Below are 26,373 nucleotides of genomic sequence, written 5' to 3' on the forward strand. Positions count from 1 at the left end.
GGCTCGGGAGGAAAGCTGAGGGACCGTACGGGCACAGGCTATTCCAAGGTATGCCATACGAAGACAAAAAAAAATAGGAGACTGCATTTTTCTATCTGATTACCAATCCTGCCACCCAAGCTGAGCTGACAGGCTCTTGAGCCATTGCCATCATGCCGATATCCATGGCAGGATGGGAGTTTTAGATGTCTGGGGCATCGTGCAATTAGCACCAATTCCAGCAGCTGTCTAAAAGTATACTGGGACCCCCAAGCTGATCTGCACGTGCCGATGGTGCAATACGATATTCTGGGACATCCTTAGAGAGTTGACCAAGTGGCATGGTTTGGATAGTTTTATTCCGGGTATGGTATCCTTTACAACCACAGGAGGATGGGGAGGCAGGATATACAGGCAGCAAGATTCAAAAAGAGACCAGACAAATTAATGGACAACAGATCCATTAATAGCTATTCGGCAGCACAGTCAAGGATGTATCCTCTGGCATCTCTACGCCAAGCATGGCAGATGCCAGGGAGTGTATGAAATCAGTGTATGATCACTACGCTCTCCTTCTAAAGCATCCCTTCCTGCCGCTGTTGGAAACGGGATACTGGGCTACGCGGACCATTAGCCTGCCCCAGTATGGCACTCCTTATGTTCTCGTGTCAAGTTTAAGCTAGAGCCTACATTACCGCCTGAACGTAGCTGGGTTCCTTGCCCCGGACAGTTTCAAATCTCTAAACTGAAGCACATGGCCCAGTGTAAGTGGCCTGATCCCTATTAATCTCTGTGCATACAAAGTCATTTTTGCCAAGGGGTGGAAAAAACCAAACAAACCAAAAAACCCTTATTCATCTGTTGTTAAGAGCTTCCTTTCCCAAACTGTTAAGGGTGAAATCCCATCTTCGAAATATGCCTTCTAAGCTCCAAAGCATGTCAGTAGCACTCATGCCAACACCAAAGGGCACAACTTAGCCCTAACAACAGGTTATGAGTGTTTATTCCCATCAAATTAGGCATCGGCATACTGAGGAGATGGCAGACTACAGGGGTCAAGTCCCTTTATTTAGCTCCATTAGCGTCAGGCTAACTGAAACGGCTGACCTTGGAGTAGCCCCTAAGCAAGAGGATGGGTAGGATTTTGGAACTGGGTGATAAGAGGAGCTATATGCCCTTTGGAGCACAAAATGTCTTTATTATGTTACTGCACCACTCCCAGCACAATGGAGCCTCTATGCACCAACACAATGGAGTTAAAAAGGGTAATAAAGGAAAAAGTTAAATGTGGAACCCGCCCCCGCCAACCACCACCTCAAATTGAGTCAAGTTTTGTTGAAATTAATCTATTAAAAAAAAAAAAAAAAAAAAGCAACACGGCAAAAGCTTCTCTTTTAGTTGTAATTAGTGCATTTGAGACGATAAAGTTACAAGAGGGAACGGTTTCAAAGAGAGTTTGCATTTAGGTCGTTTAGTGCTCCATTTAAATCAAACAATAAAAGGATTCATTGCAAGGTGAATGTAAAAGCCCAAACGAGCAGCATACTTACACTCGTGATATCCTATGAGAGAGGTGTGATTAGGAAGAGAGATAATCATGAAAACAAGTTAAAAAAAATAACCAGCGGATCAGACTTTCATGTCGACTTGTTGGCAAAGCTAGGCACGTACAGATACGATTTGGGTTCTGGTTTTGGCGTCTAGGAGAGGGGAGGAAGCTTACATGCGTGAAGTCAATGAGGGCTTCAGCATTAAAAATCAACCTGTGGCATTGTGAATGCAAGCCTTTTTGGAAAACAGAGCCTAATGGCACGAGGTGGATTTGGTCTTAAGCTACACTGAGGACCCAGGAGACATCGAACGTCTGATGGGCGCATGAATGAGGCTGTTTAAGCATGTACCCGAACACCAGTGCGAGCTTTACAACAAACCTAACAGAGACACACGCTGAACTAGGTGCTACTCTTCAAGCGTCTCTGCTAAAGAAGTGGGATGTGTGACATTTGAGCAGAACGAGATATATTATGCGACACGGGCAGGGGGAATTTTTTTTGGTGGCCTTTCAAAAAAAAAAAGTTAGATTCCCTGTGGGTGTCTAACATTCGAGGGCAGACATATGGCAAGTGCCAAGGACAGATCCATCCTTCTTTCCCCTCCCAGGGTTTTCCAGCTTGGCAAGACCCATTAATGAATGAGCAGGATGAGATATCCCATCTGTCTCAAAGCTCAGTGCCGTTCTGCTAAAGCACCACGTGGATCGAGCACACAGGTACGATGCTCCGAATAACACTTAGCACTTGCATACAAGGGATGTGCAACTCCAAAGTGTTTTTGAAACATCAGCTAATTGATCTTCCTCCTCATTTCATAGATAAATGGCATCAATATGGCATGAGGCAAGGTGGAATTTGCTGTTCTCATCCAAAGGATGCCAGACAGGGTTTGGGGTTGGGGTTTTTTTGAGGATTTCTGTTCATTGCGTCGGCCTGTGGATCACAATATGCAAAAATAAGATAGCTTCCAAATATGCTGGGGATATACAAATGTGACACCAGTGAGGGGTCTAAACGAACATGCCACTTAATATATGTTACCAGCAATTTTCAGCATGGGGGACAGGTGGGAGATTAGATTTTCAAAAGAGCTTAAGGGAATTAGGTGCAGCTAGCATCACTGGCCGCAAAGGCTGTACATCTAGACGAGCAGCGTGCAGGGTTATCCCAACCAAGCACCCCGTGGAATAAACACCCTGGAGCAGCACTGTCTATGCTTGTGGAAGAAGAGAAGCTGGGGCTTTTGTCTCACAGCCCTTAGGCCTCCTTCGAAACACAAACCGCAAGGCCAATATACTGAGGACTCCAGCCCTCTCCCATAACCACACTCGGCATTGCAAGCGTGCAGTTATCTTTCTTATAGGGCCACCGCAGTCCATAAACACACCATTGAAAAGAAAAGCCATGAAAGCCTGCCAGGTGTCAATTTACAGCTATTTTTGGTGCCTCTATTAGACACGTCTATGCGGCGGAAGTTACTTATACTTGGCTTCAAGGACGCTCTGCCTAGAAGAAAGCAGAACGAGTGTTTTATGTAGCTTCAATGAAATGTGGCACGTAGAATGCAATTCCTGTTACAGCGGTAAGTACCCTGGTGCCAAAAAAGATGAAACCTCTGAACAGAGACAAAAATGCCAGCGAGCAATTTTTCTCCCTCTGAGACTGCAAGACTAGGTAACGCGAACAATGAAATGCATCGCTGGGAACATGCTTGCTCGTTAAAGCAAGTAGAGGAGCTGAAACTGTTAAAAGAAAATCTGGATCTGCACTTACTTTTCCAAGAGGGTCAGGGCTGTTGTTGGGTTCACACGAAGATACTTGCAGGTGGGTTGCCCGTAGTCAGCCAGGTATGTCGACCAGTCCCAGTGGAGGAACAGATCCAAAAGCTGCAACACAAAAAACCACAAGTGATGAACATACTGGCACAGGCTATATAAAAAGCAAAACAGAAGGTGCACCCGAATGTTAGCAATGCATCACGGGAGAGCAATCCCTTGGAAAAGAAGTTCAAAACACCTTACTCTCATCAGTTAGCCTGCATCCCTATCAAGCTGGGTAATCAAAGGGGAAACCGAGGCACAGACTGATTAACTGACTTGCTCCAAGTCTGACAGGGGGTCACTGGCACTCAGGAGCAGGATGCAGATGCCCTGGTGCGTTCACCACAAGATGCCCTTATGCTGCTGTTCAAAGTAGTACTACGTTTCTCCCATCTTCAGCTAAGCCACCTGCTACTTCACTCATCCTTGCCCAAAGACGACGCTTGCTGAAGACCGCTTCATGTGTTCAAAGAGCTTTACAACGCTTCAGACCGTGGTAAGAGAGGCGCTCGAGTTTGAATTCGTATTGGAACGCCAAACTCATTTACCGAGGAATGCTGGATGCACACACGCATGTTTTCCTGCAGTCCTGTTTCACGTTGCAACCTCCTCTCAGTCCCATAAGCAGTTCTAGCTGCAGACCACGGCCCTGGAGCTCTGGACAAAAGGTGGGAACGGCGATTATCTCTGAACCACTTCACCCACCCACGGCATCATGCACCCATGCTGTACATTGTCACTCGCTGTACTATGAGCACTCTCCAAACTGCTGGTACCATGGCTGAGAGCACCAACAAACGTCTTGCTACTATGGATTTGCATGGGGTATAACCAAAGGCAGCACAGAGGCAGAGAGGGCAGGGAGCAGAAAACTGAGCAGTGAGCACAGGGCAGGGAGAAGAAAGCGATGCAGGAGATTAGGCAGGGCAGGGGCACCGGAGGAGGACGTGGGGCTAAGGTGTAGCATGCCTGCCAAAGAGGTTGGCCCTACGGTGCGAGTAGATTTTATATCACAACTACAGCAAGATAGCAATACCAAGAGAACACCCAGCAGCCTAATCCGCACCACGTATCAGCACGCTGCAAAAGCAAACCTGCTGAAGAAACTGCACCAAAAACTTGTTTCCTTCATATAAAATCAGGTAAGAGATAGGAGGGAAAAAACTCATGTTCAACCTAGAAGCTGCATGTCAACGATCTCGGTATAGCGGACAGCTTTTACTGTACCTTGGGATGCTTTACCTAGGTCAGGAAACTTTCATTAAATAGAAGTTGCCGAAAGGATGGGACTGTCTATCAGAGTGCAAACTGTTGCAAATAGGGAAAAAATGGCTCAAGTGTTTTTAAGATCAACCAGTATCTTCCCTTACTTTGCCTTGTTTCTCAGGAAAGCCAATTATTTTAGAAGCAGTGGGCTTCAATCTTTTTCATACTGGGAGCCTCCTTTTTTAAGGAAATTCCACCCCATCCAAGAGATGACCTACTCCCCTGCCCAACCTGCATGAAACTTTTACCTGTATGCAAATAATAGCAAGGTGATTATGACTCCCAGTTCAAGAGTCACCATCTTCAGAAGAAAGGCATTACTGTTCTCCAAGTCCTGCAAAAGTTCAGGTGTTTGCCAACTATGAATATTAGGGATGCACTGCCCTCCTGCCACCTCTTCTACCTTCTCTCCCCAGGTCCCAGCGCCCTCGCGGTCACGGCAGAGCCCATGAGAAGAACAGCGCAGCTATTTTATCTAGTGCTTAATGTCCAGAGGTAAAAATTGGGACCATAGAGCCCTTTGTGCCAGCATCTCCATGGTTTTCCTCCAGGCTCTGGTCCTGTTTAACAACACAGCCCACCCCACAAAGAAGGGATTTGCCTCCATGAGGACCTCGAGGTACAAAACAAAAATGTGCAACAAGACTCTGTTTGACTATGTAGGTCATGGCAAAGAAAACAGGCTACGGGGAACAATCCCGCACGGGCAGGGGGGACGGATTAGACTGGGACCTAAGAGGGCTTTTCCGTCTTGCAAGTCTATCGGGCATTGTACGGCAGGTCAGCTCCGGCCCATTGTGTTAACTGCAAACTGAAGTTCAACATCATCTGTAGCAGTTTTTCCAAAGAGATGCATTAAAAAGGCCTTAAAGAAATAGATGCTTAAATATGATCCCACGTTCTCTCTTCATGGGTTAACTGCAATACGGGGCTCGCGGCCTCCTCACTGGGTCGGTCGATTCTACCACTAAATTGTACAGATATTCTGCGTTGCAGATAAAGCAGAACACAGGACAGCCGCACGCCCGTCCCGGGACGTTGACTCGTAGCGTTTCTGGTGGGCAATTTCTTTTTTCTTTTAATTTTTTTAAAAGAAAATCCTATGAGGAGTTCTTGTTCCTTTTGGACCAGGAAATCTCTTGCTATTTGAGAGAGGTTGCAGGAAAAAAAAAAACTAGACAAAGAAAACAAAAACCTTTTAAATTATTTTCAGATATACTTTTAAAGGGAGGGTAGTTGCACCTTATTAGACCCACTGAATTGGTGATGCATGAGCTTTCACGGGCACATCTCACTTTGTCATCTGTGCTCAAGAAAACTTATGTATACACCTCTGATTCAATTAATCTAGAAGGTGCAACTCTACCCTGGCTTTTGCCCGACTTCTGATTAACAACCATCTCTGTATGGTACTTGTAAGTTATTTCAGACTACTTTAAGTGCCGTCTGGCTACGGACAGAGGAAACCAGAAGTTAATCGCGAATAAGCACACCTGAAACAGAGCTCAAGAGCGGTGGCGGGCCCGTGCCAGGAGCTGCTTGAAGGCCAAGCTGCTACTTCCTGATCAAGGTTTGGTGCAAAAGGACCAGGAAGAGGTGAGCAGGGCGAGCTCCACAGCTACATCCCCAGCCTTGGTGCAAAGATAGAATTGATAATCCCTTTGCAATGCATGGGGTGACAGCTGGTTTCCTACAGATCGCTGGGCCAGGCTGTGACAATCTCAGCATTTAAATAAAGGCCTATGGCAGAGAAGACCCAAAAGGCCTGACCCAGGCTTTTAAAGGGACTTGATTGCAGAGGGAGAGCCACGAGGGGAGACCGTTCTGCACAGCTCTTCCAAATGACATCTGTAGAGCGTGCAGTTGCTACCTAAACGGGCATGAACTGAGACCAGGACACAACATGAGGATGGAGAGACAGTGGATTGGGGTATAAACCAGATTGGTGGGGTATAAACCAGATTAAAGACCACTGAAATCACCCCAAAAAGACTAACCTAATCTGGCCCAGGGGCATAAGACAGGGCTGCAGCAAGCGTCCGTAGGCATTTGAATTGAGGAGGGTACGTTTCAAATGGACGTATGAGCAGGCAGCGGAGCTGTGCGAGGCAGGGGTGATGTACTCAGGAACAGAAGTATTTGGCTTTGAAAGGGCTTGTGCCTGGCTAGACCCCCAGAAAGGAGAGCATCAAGAGGTCCTGTGCATTTTTAAATAGCAAGTCAGTGAGGAGAACCACTTCTCTGGGTCAGGAGAAACATGGTGGCAAAAGGAGGAGAACTTCATTTTAAGAAGCATAGCCAAGTCTCCAAGCCACAGTTGGATGCACTGGACCCTTCTGTAGGGAAACACATATTTAGTCTAAAAAAAGGTCTCTTTTTGTTTTGAAGGTCAGACTTCTGCCACGTTAAGGGCATAAAAGAGATGCATCCGCAGTGATCAGGCCTCTCACAAAGGAAGATCTTCCTCGTTAGGCTTTCCCATGACCAGGACCCGGCTGCGAGCTAACTGAGTAGGACAGGACCCTGACAAGACAGAGGCGAGGAAGGCTGAGAGGTCATCGCGGATAGCTCCCATCGTGGCGTAGGTTGAAAGTGCACAAGCGAAGAGTGCTCTTCGCACTTCAGTGTGGCGAGGAGATGGCAGACTTTCCCTTCGGGTGCTGTGTGTCGCCTCCATCATCCATCTCGCTGCAAGAGTGCTGCAAGACTGAAGATCCATACTTCAGTGCTGCAAGACTGAAGATCGCTCTTGGATTTCATGAAAAGGACCAGCGGCTGACCTAACGGCATGTGACAAGACATGTAGCCTGGACTGGTTGCTGCTTCACCTCTGGGTTCAATTCAAGGGCCCAGGGTCAAATAGACCCCTCTCCCAGTGCCTTGAACTGCATCCGAGACACTTGAGCTAACAACTGTCGGAGGCAAAGGGGGGCACTGCCAGTATAAGGCCTTCCCTGGGTTCAAGAGAGAATTTGAAGCAAACCTGTCTGCTTATGCTGGTGTCTCCCTGATCGAGTGGACTGGGGTTTTTTAAAAGTCAAATCCATGGTGTGATGTAGGAATCCACAATTGCGTGCACCCTTTAGACAGCAGGGTCAGCACGTTTTAGAAGAATCAAACAGACGCAAGCCATTCTTTGTGCAGCCAAACACCACTGCGAGGTCCAGACCTTCTGCCGGCGCTCGGAGATCACGGTTCCCAAGAGCCCAAACGTGACAGTGATGGATAGCCTGTGTATTTTACGACTGTTTACCCACATCAATCTTGCCAGATAGGCAGGCCGGCGGATACGTGGGTTGGCCAAGCCTGCACCTTTGGACTCTGGCTTCCTCGTATCATGCAGTCTGCAGGTATGTGCGGTGTTTGCTCAGGCGCCCGGCCTTGCAGTAAGGTGGACTGCAGGACCATTTCGTGTTCCTCCTAGGGTAGGAGGGAGAGAAGCCTTGAAATAGGAAGCCTGACAGCGAAGGGCAAGCTGTCTTGAGACAATTTATCTGTCACATAAATGTGGTTTTATTGGCTTTACTGTTTAAACTTTTCACCTCTGCTGCTAAATCTGAAAGTAAAAAAAATAAATAAAGGATTGTGCGCCGGCATTCACGCTGCACAGCTCCGCGAAGAGTTCAGTCTGTGCCTTCTGGGGGAGATTCCAAAATAAAATATGCAAATACCATTAATTCCTTAAACTAAAGGAGTCTACTTCTCAAGTGTATAAATCACACTCGACAGCACACACACGGGGAGGTAGGGGGAAGGGAAAATGAGCGTTACGATGATGCTATAAAAGTGCACGAAACTCTGAGCGCTGCCTGTGTCTCTGGGCTACATGCAAGATGATCGGCGAATGCAAACTTGCAGCTCGCTATGTGCCTCACGCATGTAGAAGCACATGCTCTCTCTGGGGAGAGTTGCTCCAAATGGGTCTCTTCGCTTATTTTTAAGGAAAAGTGGGGAGAGACAGAGGTTTAAGTCCTAGAAAGTTAAGACCAAAGGCAACACAGCTGCAGTAGGAACCTCCTTGTCCTGCCTCACTAGTAACTCTGATGTACAGAGATTCAAACCTCTGTCATGCCTCTGAGAGCAAGGGGTCAGGTCGATACCGAAGCTTAATCTTATCCCATCTCTGCTATAAAAGAATTTAAATAGAAAGGATAAAATAGGAGGCAAAGAAACATGAAGGGTGACTAACTTCTTAGCAGGACATTAGCTATCTTAATCAGATATTCTCTTGGAGGAGGCCAGGTTTTGGGGACCATGTCTTAAGAGTACTGAGGTTCGTCCCTTATCTAGAAATAGATTAATCATATGATCTTTCAGAAATGTGCAGTTTCTGGGCCTTAGTTTCCCATCTGTACAACAAGGATACACCTCCTCCTTTTATTCGCCTTGTGTGTTTTGGATCAGCACTCTTCTTTTTTGTCTGTATGACACCTATCGCAACAGGGCACCGATCTCACCTGGGATGAAGAGGCACTACCGTGCTACCAAGCAGTGGTTTTCAAACTGGGGTGCCTAAATTTTAATAATGGTGGTGTACCTTCCGATCAATCAACGTGCAGTAACGGCGCTGCCGTGTATTGATATCAGACATACAGAAGACGTCAGTGAACACATAGGGGATAGGAATAGCAATGTTTTGTGGGTAACAGGGCACGCAGACAAAAAAGTTTGAAAACAGTCTCAAATTGCAGCAAGGGAAGTTAAGGATAGAAATTAGGAAGATTTTTATCACGAGGAGGGTGGTGAAGCACTGGAACAGGTTACCCAGAGAGGTGGTGCAGGCTCCATCCGTGGAGGGGTTGAAGACCTGCGTAGACAAAGCCTTGGCTGGGATGATGTAGTTGGGGCTGGTCCTGCTTGGAGCAGGGGGTTGCACTAGATGTGATCTCCTGAGCTCCCTTCCAGCCCTAATTTTCTGATTCTGTGAAAACCCCTGCTATATAGTAATAGCTTTAGTTGTTAGGAATAAGATATACCATCTTTGCTCAAATAAAAGATAACTTTGAATGTAAAATGACCCCCCATCGTTAGATTCTATATATGGAAAACTTATAACTTTGCTAAAATTTTCCAGGAACAGAATCTAACTATTGGAGGTTTGCTTTCATCCCCCATACAGCATATAGTACCCATAGAATTAGTTCATCCAGAATTGATGCGTTTTACCTGTTTTGAAACTGCTTCAAGTTTTAGCTCAGATACCCCATGAACACACTTTTAAGCAACGCTTTTGTACTGACTTATATACAATATGAACCATGCATGATATTAGTCCAAAGGCTCACAATTTACCATATAGTTCATTGGGCTGGGCCCCAGCAGAGTCGAGAGCATTTTAAGCCATGGTGACCCCACAGCTCATTAACCAGATACCCTCCACCAAAAAGGATCCACGTGCAGCAAAACCATGTGAAATCAGTAGGTTTCTGCACGAGCCCTAGTAATGTTTGATAGCCTTGGAAGATCTAGGACCTGAAAGTCTGAGCGGCATGTGGGCATGGGATCCTCACATGGATTCAATTCCTGCAAGATGCGGCTATGAACCACTGAAAACAGAAGCTGTTGAGTTTCACACAGCAATTACTAATACCACCTAATCCACTCAAGAAGATTTCAGGGCTGGATAGAAATAAGATGAAGCGTACTTCCTAAAAATGGTCTAAATGACTAATTGACTTGTTGCAAAGTCAAGAGGTAGAGATGCGGGGAAGGCTATCACTGAAGGGAAAGGGCAGAAGCTGAAAACAACGGAGCGATATAGCAGGCAAACATGGGCTGTGTTCAGTGCGACCCCTCTCCCTCCCTCGGTCACAGATCTGCTACCAATTTAAATTGCATCTAGAAGCCTTCTTCCAAAGAGGGTTATTTTGATTTCGAAACTGCCCAGACCAATCTGTCAGGACAGCGTACAATATTTAAAACCACACTACCCAGAAAGAAGCTGGCCGTCACGGACAAAGAGACGCAGCCATACTGGAATGAGAAAAAAAATAAGCAAAACAGGGTGGAGGGTTATAGCTGGGGTAGGAAAGGGAGGTCCACAGGTTCTAGGATGAAACCCAATCTCTACAGAAAGGCCGCACTTCACCTACCGAGGGTGGTAGGTATGTGCAAGGAAGGCGTTTCAAGAGACTTTCCCCCCCCGCCAGACCAAGAGACATGTTTAAGATAAATCTGGCAGCTGGATATAAAATATTCACTGGTGTTTATACATTTTCAGCTACTGCATTTCTGGAACCCAGCTTACTCGGACTCCCTCTCCCCTGAATCCAGTCCCGCAAGACTTTGGGGAAATATTTTTTTGTTCAACTGGAGCCCTACCACCACCAACCATGGCAAAGTTAACATGGATTCACAGCAGGAAATGCTACAGACCTTCTCTTGCCGCTCACTGAAGAAGCCTAGCGTGCCTTATGAACAAGTCCAAAATTTTGGCGCTCTGGCTGGATGGCAGGGAAGCTGTCATATCCCCATTTTACTGAAGGAGCAGCTAGGTGAAAAGCCAGGTACTGTTTGCATTAAGTAAAAGGCAAAAGTTCATCGAGTCCAAAGTGAGCAGGCACACGCCCTATGTGAGCTGCCCAAATTCACAGAGGTCAGGAATGGAGCCCATGCCACTGGATTCCTTCCTTTGCCCAGCAATCCTCCTCTTTCGCTGCTAAGAGGACACCTTTATATAGGCCGTCTGCCCACGTGGGTCCTGCAGGAGCCAAAATAAATAGTCGTCTGTATTTGTGTTTACCGTGGTGTCCTCCCACCACCCCTTCCTCTTTCTTTTAGTTTCTCGGAGCTCTTTACTCGGCCAAAACAGCAGCAGACCTATCTGCATTTGTAACATGCCCATCATCAGAGCATATCAGTACCAAGGCTCAGTGGCTGCCACGTGGATTTTCAGTTGCTAAATAGTAGGGAAGAAAAATATACTCCTGAAGACCAATTCTTACTTTATTTCAAAGAGTCATAGAAAATGAAGGTTGGAGGGACCTCAGGGGCTCACATCTAGTCCAACCCCCTGCTCCAAGCAGGACCAGCCCCAACTACATCATCCCAGCCAAGGCTTTGTCTTCCTGGGTCTTCATCACCTCCAAGGATAGAGGCTGCACCACCTCTCTGGGTAACCTCTTCTAGGGTTTTACTATCCTGCTAGTCAGAAAGTTCTTCCTAATATCTAACGTTAACTTCCCTTTGCTGCGAATGGGGAATTTTGATCCCGTACAATTAACCCGAGGCCCTTAAATCAGTACAAACTCGCATGCTATACACTCTAAGCAGGCTAATGCTAGAAGCCACACACACACACATCTTAATATGCTAAGCTATTTCTTTTCAGACCAAGCAGCAAGATCATTAGACTGCTTGAAAAGAAAGTCCTTTGCCAACAGAGATGCAAAATATAACTGCATCCACCAACCACAGGGAGGGGAGAAACAGATAATGAAGGTGGAAACAAAACTTCCCCTTTGAGAAGGTCCAAATTAGGGCATTTCTAGTTTCCATACTCCTACCGCCCCTCCAGTCATTTGCCTCTAGGCACATGTACCACAGGAGATACGCATGGGCTTAAGCTCTATTAGGAGTTTGTTGATTTTCCATGGTGCTCAGGAATTACAAACTGTACTATGCCAAAGACAGACAGACAGTCGTGCTCAGGAGCATTATTCCTTAACAGAGAAATAACCGCAATTAAAAAAAAAAAAAAAAAGCAAACACACACCATTGAGGAAAAATACACACACACACACACACACGAGATGAAAAGGTAGAAAAGAACAGAGACCATTAACTAGCAAGTCTTTTAACCTGTTTAAACAAATTTAAGCGCAATTATCCTGGATTTCTTACATTAAGTGGAGCTGAAAGAATTATAGTTAACGCACTGCATCTTCAAGCGAGAGACAGTCAGGCGTCTGCGAGAGCTCGGCCGGGATCTAGGTGGTGCCAACAATGGCTGTTTGCAATTCTTCCCCAGAACGGGGTTTTCTGGGGTCCAATTCAGCGCCCAAAAAGATAAAGTAAAAAAGGGGGAGCTGTGCCAGAGGAGTTTGTCAGCCAGCAGTTTCTTGAATAGTATCAGTGTCTTCTGCTTACCCTGAATGCCAGGGCTCAGATTAGCACATAAAAAGCCAAATTATTTTATTATATTTTTATTTTTTTTTATTTTTATTATTGTTATTATTTTTTATGATTTTGTTTCTTTTAGCTGCAAGCAACACTCATACGTTGGCTCTTGAATCATAAACTTTAAACCGAGTCACTCAGCCAGCCCCCTGCCTCTTAGCTTTTTTGCAGGGAAGAAGCTAGTAAGAGAGCAGAAGTCTTCTCTACGCCAAAGGAATTTGTGCGTCTAGGTTCAAATAAGACTGCTTTAAAAAGCTACAGCATCTCTGCTCCTACATACACTTGCCAATCTGGGAACCCATAAATTGCACCTTTTTTTGCCCCGAGAGGATCCATCAAGCATCTTTACTCCTTGCTGGTAGCAGACGCCATACACAGATGCTTGCTTGCTGCCTTCTATGCACCGGTACTGATTTTTGTCTTACCGCTCCTGAAAGACGTTCCTAAATGTGGCCCTGTCCACACTGAGCTCCACCCTTGCTGCTACCAGTAAAGCTCCCCGATGAGAGCAGTGCAAATAAAGCATGCCCATTTTTACCCATATCATCTAACCCTCCACAGAGCTGGTCCAAATGGAGTCACAGAACATCCCCGTAAGACGACCTCGTCTCCACTATTAAAAACACCCCTTCTGCACACCAAGGATGGAAGCAAGAAATGCAATGGCATCAGTGCCAAATAATGGTTTGCCCCTCTCTGCTTCCAGCTACGTTCAACATTGCTTCAGCAGCATCTATGGCTAGCAATAGGTAATTTCTGTAGTGCAAAAAAGCCCCAAGAGACTCCAAGATGAGCACCGATAGACTAATAAAAGCAAAATGTTTATTAAAAAGAAAAAGGGTTCCTCCATGATCATATCAGGAGAGAAAGAAACACGCCTTTGAAGGACTGGCTGTGTGTGTGTTTGCACAATATTATGACCAAGATTAAAAGGAAAAAAAAAAAAAAAAAAGAACCGGTGATAACCCTTGTTCATTCACTCGCTTGTGACATGGTCCCGTAAAAACCAGGAAGAGTTTAGTCACCGATTTCAAATGGAGCCAAGGCCTCACCTACAGTATCAGCCTTTTGTATTTTTATTCACCTTTATGACCACAGATGCTTTGCAAAAGTCCTTTGCAGTAAGAAAGTGCTACTATCCCCATCCAACGGAAGGGGCATCGAGGTACGGAGACTGAGGGCTTACGTATACCGCAGTGGCAGCATGACCCCGTTGGGACACTCTTGATCGCACCCTACACAAGCGTGGGAGTGAGGTGGTGAAATTTCACTCCCACGCTTGTGTAGGGAGCGATCAAGAGTGTCCCTCTGGGACGTGCCTCGGAGACCGCTCAACACCGACTGCTGTAGAGAAACCTGGAGCTCCTCAGCAGCAAGTTTCCACACCTAGAGGCAATATCATTTTTGGGAGTGGATGGGGGGTGTCTGGGGCGGCTGCTGCAACACTACAGCTGTGTCCTAAATAACCTGCTGGAGGAAGCCACAAAACCGTACCTGCGTTTCCTCGGGTTCACCCGACTGCTCTGCCTGGGGAACGTTTAGGCAAAGGACACAGTGTTCTTCTTCCTGAATTTTAACTGGAAAATTGGACCTATTCTAGAAAGTCTGGATGTTACTTTTATAGTCCTATTTTTTTTTTCCGTCTTCTTTGCTGTTCTTCAAGGTGACACAATTCTTGGAAACAGCAAAAGAAAAAAAAAAGCTGGACGGTTTATGCAGAAAGGACCGGATTGAATGGAGCAAGGTCTGTGACTGACCACACCCAAAACCCAGTTTGGATTATTTTTGGACTCCTATTATTGCCTGTTTATAGGCTTTTGTATTCGTTAAAACTGGGCTTCCGGTGGGAAGGACTCCGACAAACTTTTTTCATCTGCAGTTTTTATATACAAAAAGGCTTTATGTTCTTTCATCTGTAAAGGTTGATAATTTATTACGAGGAATATCCCTAGATTTCCATTTACTTTGAAGTTATAGTGAAATTACACTGCAAGATTCCCTTTCCCCCAGAGATGTATATAAAGAAGCTTGTTAAAATTTTACAGCTATGCTGTATGTGTATCTGACTCACTGTATTTCTGATTGTAAACTATTTCAGCGTCCTCTGAAGAAAGAACATTTTTGGTTAATATTCATTATGGAGCACTGGATTCTTTAAAAAAAAAAAAAAAGTCTGCAAAAATTTAGTCTGTATGACTAAACTGGCAGCAAGCACTACAACTATTGCCTGGAATTCAAGGAGTTTGATGCAGAGCCGTGCAAGATGCAAGGGTGGGGCTGGATTAACTTGTCACGTCCCAGTGGCAGTCTTGTAGGCATTTGGAAATCCCCATAGGGCTTGATCTGTTGCCAATTTAAGTCAATGATGAAGCTCCCAATTACTTTAATGGTAAAGGATCTTAAAACCATAGAAAATGAGGGTTGAAGGGAGCTCAGGAGGTCACATCTAGTGCAACCCCCTGCTCCAAGCAGGACCAGCCCCAGCTCCAACATCCCAGACACGGCTTTGTCTACCTGGGTCTTCAACCCCTCCAAGGATGAAGACTGCACCACCTCTCTGGGTAACCTGCTCCAGTGCTTCACCTCCTTCCTAGTAAGAATTTTTTTCCCTAATGCCCAACTTCAACTTCCCTTACTGCAACTTGAGACCATTGCTCCTTCTCCTGTTATCTGCTGATTGGGGCCCTCAGTCACTTAAGTCACTGGACTGGATCCAAAGGGAAAGCTAAACTGAATTCTAGGGAAACTCCAGGGCTCCAAACCCTTTATACAGCATCTGCAAGAGGAGGGTGAAAACCGAGACGATGTTTTTAAATGAACATCTTAATGAAAACTGTAATCTCAAAGCTTGCAAACAATCTGGTTTGATCCAGTGACAACTGACTGGATGAGGAACAGGGAGTTACCAAGAATGACCTACACACCGCACAACTTCTTGCCACCTTGAATACCCTGAAGCAGCTATTCCCCAAGCTATTTATAGATTCATAGGTTCAGAAAAGTTTGCAAGAGTCATCGCAGTTCTGCACAGGGAAGATAAATAGATGCAATATAGGCCAACACAGATGTGTGGTGTTTTCCAAGTAAAGAAGAGGTTAACATTTCTGCCCGAGACCCTAAAGATGACCAATTTTGGGATGCAACGAGAGATAAGAAAAACCATCCTTGGAAAAATGCTATTTAATAGTACTTTACAGAACTTAGTACCAACTGAGAAACATTAAGTGCCTGGCAAACATTTCATTAGGTTTCCTATAAGGTATTTTTATGCCTCGTTTATTCCTGAACTGACTTCACAGGAGAAGGTAAGTGAGGAGCGGGAAAGACCCTCAGCACTTTAACCAACGTGGGAGACTCCAGGTGCTCTGCATTTTCCCTGAGCCAGAGGTGGGGGAATGGATTAAGCCACAGTGCAGATTAATGTTCAAATGTGCTCCAAAAAATAGAAGTTGTAAAAGGCAGGATTTGAAGAAAGGGGCAAGAATATCACGGGAAACATCTTCAAGAGGGTTGGGTTTTTTTTCTTCTTTCTCATTCTTTCAATATTTTCTCCGGGCTTCAGGAGCTAGGGAGCTCTCAAAGTCTGTCGCTGGCTTTGGCAAACCAGCACCTGCAGCTGTCAGCTGACAGACAGCAGCTGAGTTCTCCATCTCAGCCGCCTTTCCAGGCCTTTTTCTATGGAAACAGAGGCCGTGTCGGTGAAAATAAAGCAAGAGGTGAAAAAAAAACAAACCTGACAACACTTGAGACAAAACTTCTCCAGCCCTTCCCGTCTACCTTCCTGGCTTTACCCGATTCTGGGCCCTGGCACACATCACATTTAGGATGCAATTAAGGTGTGAATGGTGCTGTAAATAGTAACTTTGCCACATGTTAAAGCCAAGCTCTGGCATGATGGATAATACAGCAAACCAGCCACAAAGCTATTCCACATGCAAATATGTAACATCTTTGTGGCTCGTCTGCATCGCGTCGTAAACGGAGAGTGCAGCACGTTGGGGTTGGTCCATGACAGATCCCGATGCTCAGCTGAGCTTAGGGATTCAGCCTGGGGAAGCCCCAAGGTCTGGGACACATCTGTGCCCAAAACTATCAGTGGGATTGACCTGGGGGCAGCCCAGGGTCCTGGACCCAAACCCCTGCCCAGATCCCCAGAGGCAGTATCTCTCTAGTCTCAGGCTCTCCTGGGCTCTACTTCCCTAGGCCAAGGGAGCTTTAAAGAACAAGATGAAGCAGCCTCCTCCGGGCTTCCTTGCTGGGGGACTTCAAACCCTGTGCTCAGCAGCCCTCCCTAGGGTGCCAGAGCATGGGGGACAGGAGATTCCCAGTGAGGTTTAAAGTCTGCAGATGAAGCCCTCTGGCTCTTCCCCCAGCCCGCCCCTCTCTCTGGGAGCCCGCCAGAGATGCTGAGAGCGGGGTCTCGGGTATCAGCCGATTGCCAGTTTGACCTAAACAGCCTGTTTTGATCCGGACTGGCGTCATCCCAGATGGGGCCAAAAAAAAAAAAAAAATATCAGACGACTGTCATCTCACTGGTTTGGGAACTTCAATGAGTTGATCGTCAGTCCCTGGTCCCAGATCTTATGGGAGCTGGTTCAAGTCTCTAGTGTGGTCCCAGGGATGGATCGTGACTGCAGCCCCAGCTGGATCTCCAGGCACTCCTCTTTTAATGTCAGTGCAGGGCAAACCTGGGATTATGATCCTGAGCATCGGCAAGTACTTACGGTGCAAGTGGGATCCGATTCCTGATCGGACAGTTGTGCCTCCTGCCATGCACGTGCAGGAGCCAGGATCCTTGGGACTGGGATCAGATCATTAAACAAGCATGCACAGGGGCCTCACATTTCCATACCAAGAGGTTTGAGAAGGGCACCAGAAGCTGACAAAGAAAGAACATCTCTATCGTTTCAGCTGCTAATCGGAACATGTGAATGTGGAAGAGGAAAATTAATTGAAATTCGTTATGTCAGAAGGAAAGGAAAAGGGTCAAGGGAGAGGGATTGAAAGCTGAAGACTTCAACCCAAAAGCCCCGGTTGTGGTGCAGATTAGAAACCAAAAATTAATACAGCAACAAGCAGTCTTACTCTGCACTTGTGCACCACGAGGATCCCTGAGCCCATCCAGATGCTTCTAAAAGCAATTCAGTCCTCCCAGGCAGTCCTCTAAAGGTGGGTTTTGCTATGTCTACATGAAAGACTGAAAGCACAAAGATGACAAATGACTTGTCCAAAGTCACAAAACACGTCAATGAATGAGGTAAAACTGGAGCCGCTAATTGCGGTCCCATGGTTTCACCATTAGACCATACTTGCTTTCAGAATATCTTCTTGCCTATTACACTAAAAAAAGAACAACTCACTCTTTTCCATGCGATGACCTTCAGTTTGGGACTTCTCTACCTTCTAGCTATGTAGAGCTGGAACGTGGCTGCTATCCCCAGGGTAAGAACTCGCGTATCAGGAAAATCATTTACATTCAACTCAAAGAGGCTGAAGTGATTTATGCGAGAAAGTTACACATGCAATTTTAAATTACACCATTAGGAAAGGAAAAACATTTTCTTCATTAGACTGTATTGGATGCCTAACATTTTCTCTTCAAGGAAGTAGTTTGCATAACCATGCTTGCAATGCATCTGCTGCATGAGGATTCAACACTCCTCCAGGGCTAGCTTCCAGTGCACTCCTAGCTCTACTCACACTCTCCCACGAATGTCTATATCATAGAAGCTACCTCTATGGCAATCCTCATGACAACCTCAACAGGCTATTTCCATAGAGGTTTCCAGAGACTAACCACCCCTCTTTTCCAGGTGATGCTGTTGACGCAAGACTGAGCCATGCCGGTACGCAGAAAACACGCTGCTATTGCCTATATTTGCTTTATATGGAGAATATCAGTTTCTAGAACGGGCAACTCAGCATCGTTCACCACTGCCAAATTCGCCTGCGTGAAAAAATACCCCTGAAATCATCACCACGCAATGAGGTTTACTCCTGTGCTGAGCACTGACACACTCCATCTTGGGGCGTGATGATTGTGTAGGGGTGTCGACCCTCCCAGATTGGCCGGGAGTCTACCAGAATTGGCATCCATCTCCCGGTGGCTATTGAAAGCTATCTGGGAGCTTGATATTGCGAATGGGTTGAACGGTGCAATTAATGACATTGTTATGTTGGATAAAAAAAAATTCCCAGAATAGCTTCAGTCAGAGTTGGCAACCCTACGGCCACGGGACATTCGAGTTGTAGAGATGTTGGGTACATGAGAATGGGAGTTTGTCAACTACAGATGTATACTTGCTACTGAAATGCACACATCAGAACTTGTAGCACCCTGCCAATATGGTTATTTGCACTGTTCAACACTTGAGAACTGAGACTTTTTGAGAAGGAATACAGGCAAAAATAGCCCCAAACAGAAGACTATAGGCTGCCTACCATATACCCCCCCAAACATCAATTTAGTTACAGATTCCTGCATTTTATAGACCTATAAAATCAAAGCTGATGGAAATGTAGCTGCTCAGTTTCCTTTCCATCTTGTTTCCTTCAGTAACAAGGAAAAAAAACCTATTAAGCTTCCAGGAAAGAATAGTCTGGGCTCACCGACACCTCCCAAATGCTAGCATCAAAACAGCTTTTGCATTAGGGGATGATAACTATTTCCTCCTGTTGTGTTAGTTTGGCACTAAATCCAAGATGCAGGCCTGAGCCACAGTCAAGTTCTGCATAGACTTTTTGGGAGATGGGTGGAGCTCGTCTCTCCAATTAGCATTTCAATGCATTGTGGACAGGTGTAGCCGTGGCTTGGTGCCTGGATGCGTAGGCGAACGGGCTTTGGAAGACCTCTACTCTCACTCATGCTGGAAAGTCTCCGTGACATGTCCCAGGGGCTTCCACACAACTACTCCAGAAGAAACCTGGAGCTGACAGAGGAGCAACCAAAGGCTGAGAAGTTACAGCTGGGTCCGGCAGTTCCAGCCCTCCTTTCGGATAGATGAGAAAGCAGGGACATGATTGGCACACCCGAACTAGACTACTCTCCAGTCTCAAATGTGACTGCTCCTCTGCCCTCGATCCGGGTGCACCTACCCAGGTGAGTGTCAGGACCGGCAGGGTGCCAGTCCGTGCGGTTAGCGCAGCTAAGCCACTATTATTTCCCTTGTTGTTAGGACTACCCCAAGTCCATTGCAAGTTGCATTTTTCTTTTGTTTACACATTAAAGGCAACAAAAAAAAATAGGCGACCTCTCGCTAACCCCAGCCCGTCTGCGAGAAGCTGCTGCTGCCTTCACCTCTGAATGAACTTTCAGATTATCTTAGACGAGATTCACCTTGCATTGAACTTGTACGCTGCTCTAAAGCACACAGTCACGTAGCATTGATTAAACATTACAGTGCAACACGGCTATAAATTTAAATGAGCGTTATTGGTGCCTTTTTCGTTCTTGGAGAGAGAAATCAAGCAACGTGAAGTGGTTTCAGAAACAGGGAAGGCTTGAGGAATCGGCTCTTGCAAGGTCCTGTCGCATGCAAGAAGCCCGGACAGGTGCAACGAGAGGACGCTGCAGATGACGAGGCTAAAGCTGTACAAAAGCAAACGAGCACTGGTGAAACCCAAGCATTTTAGAGAAAGTTAAGTGGAGAGCTGGATTCTGGGCTCTGCGTCTCTCCCAGCGCATCATTCAGCTTATGCACGGAGTGGGGCAACCTGTCCCATGTTTGCTATCTCCGATATTCCCCGTGGGCAGCCTCCAGCCATGGCAAGTGTGCTACGTGAGCCGTGGGAAGGCTATTGCATCCTTGGTTGTCCAGAGTGGTTTTACAGGTCTGAGGCAGCAGCTGTAAGCTTAGAAGAGCTTAGAGCTGCCTCTAGGCTGCTCTAAACTCTGCTACAAATTGAAATAAAATTAGTTGCGGGTTCAAGGAGCTCCTACTGGTTCTCCAATAGGTTGCCCCTCTTTAATTCTGCGCTGATCTGTTATTGTTTGAGGGTCTAACTCCAGGTGCTATTGGACAAGTATACACACCACAAAAGACACCGCTGCCACCGTCGCTGCCTGGGACTCTTTTGAGGATTCGGCAAGCATGAAAATAAACCACTATTTACCCTAGAGGTGTCATGGCGTTCAGGGCATGGAAAAGGCAGGATGCCCAGAGGTAAGGTTGGCGAACTAATGCCTGTCATTGCCCGAGTTATCGCCACTCTCCAGAGCAGGGATTTCAGTCTCCAGGGCTGTGGGCCTAATACTGTACACAGCAAACACATACAAAGTAGTCTCGATAGAAAAATAACAGAGGCATTTTATCAGCTGATGATCAGTTCACTTAAAGGAAGAAAGGAAAAAAGGACTAAACTGTTTTAAGCTTAAAAAGAAAGTGCACGGCTTGGATAACTGAATGTATTACACTGGATCAGCTTCTCATTCATATGTATTGATAAGGCTTCAGGGAAGTTAATGGACCTAACAACTTGGATCTGCTCGGAGCTGACTTTTTGCCTTTATGCAGCTTACCTGACCATCTCACAGGGACAACAATTAAATACTCGCACCCAAATGTGATTCAGGGAGTCCTATAAAATGACCTCGTTCTTTCAACCCAGCCTCCTGAGGAACAGGTTCTGCACTGGCAAACTTACAAACAATGGTGTCTACTAGTCAGACCCAGAGGGACAAATGGGAGACAACACTAGGATATCGTGGGCAGGGAGGTCGACACAGCTGCTATGTTATACTCTTGGACCACGTAGAGACATTCAGTTTTTTCCAGGGAGAGTTGCTGTTTTCCCAGGAGAGACCGTGAGTGTACAGATGTTCAAAATTTTTCTCCCAGAGTAAGTATGGCTGGTCCAAGACAAAAGTTACCTCGGAACAACCAGGGTTAAATCACTCCCAGGAGAGCTTCTCCTGCGAGAGTGTGAACATTTGTACACATTTTTTGTCAATCAACTCTGCCATCCAGGGCCATCACAGTCCGTTTCATCACTGCTAAACTGACGGCTGGATTATTCCCCACGGATATACAAAGTCGGAGCGGCAAATTCTAAGCTGACCAAACCAAGTGAAGTCATCCAGGAACAACCTCCAAGACTAGGGGAGTAGCGTGGTTGGTGTAGCCTAATTGAGAAAATATTAAGAAGGAAGGAGCGCATAAAATAAGCAAGGTGGCTCAAGGAGCAAACCTTTCCCCCACTGGAACAGCCAGTGAAGCCAGCCTCATCGTTTATGGCAGGATTACATTATAAAAGGGGTCATGACGATAGAGCAGTGCACAGCACATCTTCACGACCCCTGTCAGCCTTTGCCTTATTCTCACAGCTCTACAGGCCATGAAGCAAGTACTCAAGCACAACCTAACATGGGATTTCGCTGCCTTTCTCTACCTGAGCTCCCACTACTTAGATTATGAGACTGAACTTGAGAACAAAGCCTGAAGCTACAAGGTTAGAGAGGCGTGCGGATGAGATGTTCGCCAGTTAAAGCAAGTCCGGTCTGGAAACGAATACGATAAGAGGAAGAGAAATGCCTTTTGTCCAGAGAGATTACTTCAAAAAACAAACAACTAACAAAATGTACAAAAGTCAGCACATGAAGGATTTATATGGCGGAGGAGAGAAGGGAACAATGCTATGGAAAAAAAAAAAAAAAAGCAGTACTTCCCAAAGGCGAGGGCAATTGGTACAGTAGCCAGAGGAGCAGTGTGAAAGGGAGTTTATGGTAACCCAGAAGGAAATCTTTTTCATGACATCCTCCTAAACTCTGGATGGCCTCTCGCACATAATGCGTTATTGAATGACACCGCACAGCAATTTTTTTTTCATACAAATACTCAGTGGGAGGCAGGAACAGTTGTGTCCCCCCGCCCCTCTCCCTTCTTATAGATGACACACAACTAAAAAACAGCAAAATACTGCAAGTTTAGCATGCACGCTGTCAAGAGAGATTCATGCAGGAAAGGTCACCTAGCAGTTAAACAGGATAGCGTCTGGGCAGTGAAATAGATATGCTTGGAATCTTTACTCAAGTTCAAGTGCCTGAAATACCTTTTTATTTTTTACATTCACTCCGAGTTCATATATCTGCTATTTTTCCATGATAACTTCCTCCTCCTCGTTCTGTTAGTTTTGTTTATTAAAAAGGATTATATCCATTGTTCTTTAACTAGCCTTGCCCTGGGGTCCAATTTGACTTCATTCGCATTTTTCTGCGTGTAAGTAATCCAATGCTTATTTCCTTTATTTATATTTTTAAATATTAAAGTGCACTGCAACGCCCTAATGTGGATTGTTAGCGAGCAGGATCTAACCTGGGACTTCTGAAGCTCTACTAGTCTGAGTTAAAAGGACCCGGGACTGTTAGCTGAAAGGCTGGAATAGACTCAAACCTCTACATACTCCAAGCACTAGTGAGAGACTGGATTAGAATGGGTTAAAATAAGGAAAAAGTTTGCACGGTCTGTGACAATGGTCTGGTTTGACCTCCGAGTCTGGAACCAGGTGTTCTCCGTCTAGATCTGCTGCTGGTTTGCTAGCGACTCTGAATGAGGTCTGTGCAAGCTTCTCCATCAGTGTAAGTGGGGCACTATGGCTTGCATAGCAGGTCGGACTCGATGATCTATTGAGGTCCCTTCCGACCCTAACATCTATGAATCTACATAGGAACAATTCTGGATCCTTAGCAGGAACTATTTGGTTTGCTTGACTGAAGTCTCTCATGCCGTACCAGTCTGTAACAGGTTCCACCAGCAAAGCATTTCACCAGCGTTAGCGGTACATGCAACGTTTACTCTCCTTATGACTTACCTGAGCTCTTAATGCATTGGTATTTTAAATTACCATGCCAAGAAAAGTCATTGAAAAAAACAGCCTACTGATCCTCCAAAAAATCCAAGCACACAGGACACCTAGTTGATGCAACAGAAAACTCTAGTAAAATGCAAGTTAGAAGAGAAATGAACACAAAGGTACACGTGAGTAGTGAAGAAAGAGGTAATTTTGGCATTCCTCTTATTCTTGAAATTAAGCCTGAGTACGAACTATCTTGCAGCCTTAAACACCAAGGAGATACTTGCTCAACTGCTCCCTTCAGGCTATGGATAGAAGTTGCACATAAACCGGTTTAAGTAATCAGCTACTGGTTTAAACCCGTAACAGCACATGCGTTCCGTGCACATAAACCAGTTTCAATATGGCTGAAACTGGTTTACGATAAACCTGGTCGAACATAGCATCAGATTGTACTGATCCGAGTCAAACTGGCTTATGCAAAGTCTGTCTTAGACCACAAAAACAGGACCTCATCTCCTTCATGCGTTTTGGAGACAAAAACTGAAACTGAACCTATCCGTACACTTTACAGGGTACGGCAATGACAGCTTCAGAACAGGCCTCAAGGATCATCTAAGTCCAACCCCCCTGCACAGATGCAGGATGCACTGTTGCTAAACCATCCCCTGGGAAGAGATTTTAGTGATGGGGGCCTATTACCTCGGAGAGGAGGTTAATGACAAGGGCCATCAAATAAAACTTGTGACCTAGAGGAGGACCCAGAGCACTGCCCCACGCGAACAAAGCTAATAGCTGAACCTCCTTACATCAGCTGGGCAGAACTTGTTACCGAGCATCTCTCTATTCTTATTTATTATATGATGCACCCAAGTCCTGGAAGGAGGTTTTAATGACATGCCACGTCATCACTCCCACCTTTACAGATCCAGCATCGTTTACCAGTATCACGCATGTTCAACCTGCCAGGAGTCCAGGTGTCAGATACCTGACATTTCTGCATGACTCAAATTATTCACAACGTTAAATGAATATCAGCACACATTGCAACATATATTGCATAAAAAAATCCACTGGAATTGGGTCAGTCTAGGCAGCAGACAGACAGACAGGGTTGGGGTTTTGTTTTGTTGGTTTTTAATCCTCCAGCACTTGCAAGTCATGCTGCCAGAACACACAGACAAGCTACCGTCGTCTTCACCGGTAAAAGTTTCCTCATTGCAACATGCCAGGCAAAAGGGAAAACCCGGGGTCATTTTCCCTCCCTCTGCTGCCCATTCAGTGAAGAAGGAACGGCTGCCCGCTGCAGGGATTTTCACCTAGGACTTCCCGGGCTTGCACTTGTTGGTCGGTGCACGTCAAAGCAAGCAGCAGAAGACAGCGAGAAAGAGCACGGAGCCAGAAAGGAGACAGCACTAAGTCCCGATCGACACACACTGAATGAGGTGTTCGTAGCAAGAGAGCTATTCCTCCAACACGGTGGTAAATGGAGACCGACATGTATGCATGCCCAATGCCAAGCACTGATGCACTTGGTGCACTACCGACCTCACAGCTTACACGCCGTCCTAACAGGTAAGAGATCTGGGTGCTCTCCTCCTCGGCTCTGCTACTGTGTGGCTGCGGCTAAACCACACCGAGCGCCAGTCATATTTTTTTTTAAATACAAAACTCGGAAGTGATGCTTCTCCACAGAAACAGCACTTTATTTTGAGGGAGTTAAACCATCTTTCACCATTCGGGACTCCTCTGGGCCTCAGTTTCTCCATCTGTAAGAACGGGAATGAGTTTGCACAGCAGAGCACTGGCTTCCAGGAGGCTCCTCAAAGCAGCAGTTAGTTCTTCGGACTCACAAGTCCAACGTGTCCCCCTAGCTCCAGACCAGGAGGGTACCATGGCTTAAGCTCTCTGGAACAGATGCTGAGAAAGGGGCAAGGCTGGGGGGGGGCATTTATTAAGTAAGCGAGGCCACTTGCCTGTCTAGGAGGGGCATTTGACAGGCTGAATTAACACTCGGAAAGTTCCAGGGGCAGGCCAAACTGGTGACAGGCAAAGTGCTCTCCTCCTATTAAACACCATGTACAAAACTAACTTAAAATAAACCCACCATTTGGTGGTTTTATTCAACCTATTTTTATAAGGCTACTTGATCCACATTTCCAGAGATAGAAATATTATTTGGAAAACAGCAAGAGTCATCTAGAGCTATTCTATAGAGAGATAGGCGCACAAGCAAAATGGATATTTAAAACAGCTGGAAAGACAAGACTGGCAGGAAATATTTGGCTAAGAAATAAAATAATTTTGCAGAATAGGGAGACAAGGTTAAAAAAAGTCAGTGAATTTGGTAAGAGGCCCTTTTTAAGGAAAAAGTTTTAGTTCTTATGCTTTCCAGAGACTAATAAATTATGATAAAAATGTAACCCCCTCTGCTAGTTCCAGATTAGACTCCATCTCTTCAAATTCCTTTTTCCATCCAGGCACAAGCCGTAGCATCCACTTTCAGTCTTTGTATTAGAGACTAGCAATGCCCTCAAATCTGTTACCTAGAATCCCTGCCACTTGGACAGGATGGTATTGGGAGGGCTTAATATTATGTGTAATATAATATAAATCTATCCCTCTATCTATCACTTTATATTACTATAAAGGAGTTTGCATTATATTGTATACAATAAATGTATATATCTATACATATAAACATATATATGTATAAATATAAAATTTATACATTTATATAAGCAGACAAGCTTCTTTGGGTGAATCTGAGATCTTCTATTAGACCAACTTAAATAGTTGGAAAAAACATTTTTAGCAAGCTTTCGGGTTTAAAAACCCTTCCTCAGCCT

General features: G+C 45.6%; 1 protein-coding gene across 5 annotated transcripts in view; it reads right to left on the reverse strand.

The window, feature by feature from the left end:
* Positions 1–26,373, reverse strand: part of EXOC6B (exocyst complex component 6B) — a 404,537-nt gene that overhangs the window by 7,900 nt on the left and 370,264 nt on the right. For all 5 annotated transcript variants that reach the window (XM_059721415.1, XM_019495636.2, XM_019495635.2 and 2 more), the window contains one exon: positions 3,306–3,418. In XM_059721415.1, coding sequence (XP_059577398.1) covers positions 3,306–3,418 — 113 coding nt within the window. The remainder of the gene's footprint in view (positions 1–3,305; positions 3,419–26,373) is intronic.

The sequence above is a fragment of the Alligator mississippiensis genome, chromosome 2 (genome assembly GCF_030867095.1).
Source record: "Alligator mississippiensis isolate rAllMis1 chromosome 2, rAllMis1, whole genome shotgun sequence".
Taxonomy (NCBI): Eukaryota; Metazoa; Chordata; order Crocodylia; family Alligatoridae; genus Alligator; species Alligator mississippiensis.